Genomic DNA, 4,178 nt, shown 5'->3' with positions numbered 1-4,178 from the left:
TTTCTTTGCTTCTTTCTTTTTTCTTTCATCATCTATTCCCTCCCTTCACCATCACCACCACCACCTTCTTACTCCTCCTCCTCAAAACTAGAATATAGTGCGTTTGTAGTGTATAAAGTTTTCGTTATGATTTATGTTAGTATACCCATAGGAATATATGAATGAAGCAATGGAGGTCATCCTCAGTATGAATCTGTCAAAGGAGTGTGATATAACATAAGGAGATATCAATTAAGAAAAGCCACGAAACACAAATATACACATTTCATATTTCCTTTTTTTCCATGCTTTACATTAAAAAAAAAAAACGTGCTTTTTTATTTCTAGTTCTGTCACGATGGAAGAACAAGCTGAATATACGTAGGGACAGTCTGGATGTTCAACCGACACAGCAAGTTCAAAGTGCTTCTGGTAACCATCAAACCTTAATGCTTATATTTTACTTTCATTCTTATTTCGTCTGTCGTTACGTCCTGAGTTCAAATTCCATTGAGGTCGACTCTGCTTTTCATCCTTTCGGAGTTGATAAATTAAGTACCAGTTGTGTACTGGGGCGGTCTAATCGACTAGCCCCCTTCCCAAAATTTCGGACCTTGTGTCTATAGTAGAAAAGATTATACTTTTATTCTGTTTCACTTTAGTTGTTGAAAAGTGTGAAGGTGGGGTTGACGTGCCAACGGGGAACCCACTATGTGGTCCTACCACCGATCTGCTAAAAACAGCGGCAAAATATTTTCATCTTTTTCCTATATCACACACAACTGTCTTAAAAGATGAGAAAAGAAGAAAGGATTCCGTAGTTCTAAATATATTAGGCCGTGAGCAAAAGGATTGGATGGTCATAAATAGAAAGCCTTTGATCGCAATTCAGTGGACTCAGCCTTGACTTTAGTTCGGCTAAGCCCTTCAAGGTGGCACTCCAGTATGCTCGCAATCCATCACTGAAACAAGTAAAGGAGTACACTGTATCTATTTCATATAAATTACAGTCAAAAGTGTGTCCTTGTCTTCTTCTTCTTCTTCTTCTTCTTCTTCTTCTTCTTCTTCTTCTTCTTCTTCTTCTTCTTCTTCTTCTTCTTCAAGGCACCGTAACGGAGGTGAGTCCCACAAGGCTGCGAGAGATCTCTTATTCTTATTCTCCATTAGATGCTTAGTTTCATGTTATGAACCTGCCAATAAAATAGATGAAGTTGAGTTGGTCTTCGTTTCTTATTAAAGTGACGGGGTTTCCAAAATATAACATCTAATATTGCCTGTTATCTAGTACTGAGGTCGATGTAATCGACTATTCCCTGCCCCAAAATTTCTGGTCTTGTGCCAGTAGTATAAAGGATTATTATTCAGTAATAATAAATATCTTATTTTGATTTCAGAGACGATGTGTGTTTTTGGCGTCTATAATCCTAAATGTAAACCATGCGAAAATGACAGTTATCACAGCAAATCAGCATCTCTTTCTCACTTCTATCATTGCAAAAATGGTTGGCTCTACCTCATGTATTGTCCCTCGGGAACAATATGGAATAGCACGTTATCAGCATGCGTTTACGGAGGTGAGAATCTCTTAATTGTTTTCTTCATTCATATGTAACTGGTTACATTTCAACTCTAACGAAACATCCATTATAAGTGTATTACAGGTTTTGACACCCTCATTTCTCTGTGGTTAAGAAGCCGGCTTTGAAACCATGTCATTTCAAAGTAATCAGTGCAGTCGCACTTTAAATGCTGTGTGTGTTTATGTGATTGCATATGCATGTAATATAGTATTATATTACCAGCTGTGTGTTTTCAACACATCCTTTAAAATTTTAAGCCACGAAGAAAGAGATTAGGTGATATTCATACCACCGTTTCATCAACGACATTCTATATTCACAAAGATTATAACTGTATAACGCCAAGTTTCCGCTTCTATTTCTCCAGCATCATCCCTTTGTCTCTATGGTAACGATGACACAGATTGTCTACCATGTCTACAAGACACTTACTACAGCAAACCTGGATCCGTAAGACAATTCTACCAATGTGTCCATGGATGGTTATTTGTGAGATCTTGTCCAATTGGAACCGTATGGGCCGGCCTGTTAAAAGAATGCGTAGCTGGCAGTGAGTGTTATAAGATATTTTTTCTCTTCATCCTTGCTGTCTTCTTTTTTGATTTTATTATTTTTTGATATTTACTTTGATTTGAGTGATAATTGATACTAGTTTGATCCCATTTCCCCTTATTGACGACAATCTGGATGATTACATTACCTGGAATATCCAGAATAAAATGGCTAGCCAAAACCCACAAAAGAGCCTCATTGTTGATTCGTCTTGATCTGATTTAAATGATCCCATTACTGCACACACGCACTCGCACGCATACACACACACGCACACATATATGTCTAAATACATATGTATGTATGTGTGTATGTATATATATATATATATATATATAGTTGAAATTTACAGAAAAACAAAAGACGAAGACAGGTGTACAAACAACAAACACGTGTATTAGTTTAACGCTCGGGAAGGTGAGAAGGTCTTTTACATTTCGAACCTACGCTCTTCATCAGAAAGGAGTGCGAATGACTCGTCCTTGTTTTTCCTGGCCGCCTATTTTTTTTTTGTTTTTTTTCTGTCCGTCTTTGTATCGTCTCTCTGTCCGGATGTTTTATTGTCGTCTGTTGCGTTCTTGTTCCATTTTGTAAAATCATATATATATATATATATATATATATATACACATATATACATATATATAAATTGAAGTGTACAGTATTATACATCCATTACGGCTGATCTTACCAATCGGTTTCGCACTAGGCGTTCAACGGAGTGTTACATAACAGTCCGTCTATGCAACTCTGCGCTCTTCAGGTACGTTATGAAATTATATATACATACATACGTACATACATATACATACACACATACATACATATACACACACACACATATATATATATATACGAGTGATTTCTCTTAATTTCTGTCTATTAAATTTACCGACAAATCCTTGGGCGGCCCAGGGTGAGAAGGCATTTGTCCAAGATGACGCACAGTGAAACTGAACCCCAAACTACATAGCTGGGAAGCAAACTTTTTAACCACACAGAAATATTTTCTGAGTACTACATCAATGAGTTTCGGTTTTGGTACCACAAGAACTGCAAGATTTAGAAAAGTGCTGTCGAATCAATCGATCCAAGGGCCTGATATGGAATTTATTTTATCAAGGCAAGTCAATTTTAAAAAAATAAATGGCCTAGGTAGAATTTGAACACAAGGCTTAAATGTATGGTACTAAATAGCACGTGACGAATGCCATGTGGTATTCGCCGTATATCCTGGAGTAGTCTGTTGCTTTACGGATTTGAATTCGAGGCTTCCTATAGGATTAGTCCAAGACAATAATCCGAGCACCACGAGTGTGTTTCCTATTACCCAATAATCTATATATTAAATGACTGGTGAACACCACTGCGCTACTTTACTGTTAAGTAATAATAAAACCACAACCACCGCCGCCACCGCTACCACCACCGCCGCCGCCGCCATCAACTGCATCAATACTCATGGATTGTTTTTAATGATACCCCTTAACATTTGAGATCAAGAGTTGGTTATAAGATAATGTCTTTTCTCGAAAAGCTGTTTTAATTTCTCATTTTCCACTTTCAGGCGTTCCCGGTATTTGGAATACAGCAGAAGGAATTCCAGATATTTCAGCCCTTCCAGAACATGTTCCAGATGTCACTAACATACCATCGGGGGTTCGAGATGAATACACTCCATCAAAAGGATTGCACTCAAGGGAGCCAATCGAGCCTACAAGTAAGTTTTTTAGTTTTGTTTATTGTACTATTGTGGGCAAGACAAGACTTACCAATACTATATTAGTTATAAGCTTTAATGAGACAAATGAGTGTTAACGTTTCGGACGTTTGTCTTTCATCAGAAGAAAGAGAAACGCATCGGGGGAATCAATCACAAAGAAGAATAGTCAGTGAGAGAGAGAAAGCGAGAAGGAGAGAGAAAGATTAAGAAAGAAAGAGAGAGGTAGAGAGCAAAAGTGGTAGAGAGTGAAAGAAATGGACGCACACACACACACACACACACACTCACACACACACACACATATATATATGCGAATATATATGTAAATATATAATGTATATATA

At 37.3% G+C, this 4,178-nt stretch overlaps 1 protein-coding gene across 1 annotated transcript in view; it reads left to right on the top strand.

Annotated features, from left to right (window-relative positions):
- Window positions 1–4,178, top strand: part of LOC106877428 (uncharacterized PE-PGRS family protein PE_PGRS54) — a 58,501-nt gene that overhangs the window by 22,899 nt on the left and 31,424 nt on the right. Inside the window, exons 6-9 of the mRNA XM_014926329.2 lie at window positions 328–411; window positions 1,374–1,553; window positions 1,927–2,109; window positions 3,679–3,831. Of these exons, the coding sequence (XP_014781815.2) occupies window positions 328–411; window positions 1,374–1,553; window positions 1,927–2,109; window positions 3,679–3,831 (600 nt within the window). The remainder of the gene's footprint in view (window positions 1–327; window positions 412–1,373; window positions 1,554–1,926; window positions 2,110–3,678; window positions 3,832–4,178) is intronic.

This window comes from Octopus bimaculoides, chromosome 5, assembly GCF_001194135.2.
Source record: "Octopus bimaculoides isolate UCB-OBI-ISO-001 chromosome 5, ASM119413v2, whole genome shotgun sequence".
Classification (NCBI taxonomy): Eukaryota; Metazoa; Mollusca; class Cephalopoda; order Octopoda; family Octopodidae; genus Octopus; species Octopus bimaculoides.
This window is presented reverse-complemented; position numbering and strand designations above follow the sequence as displayed.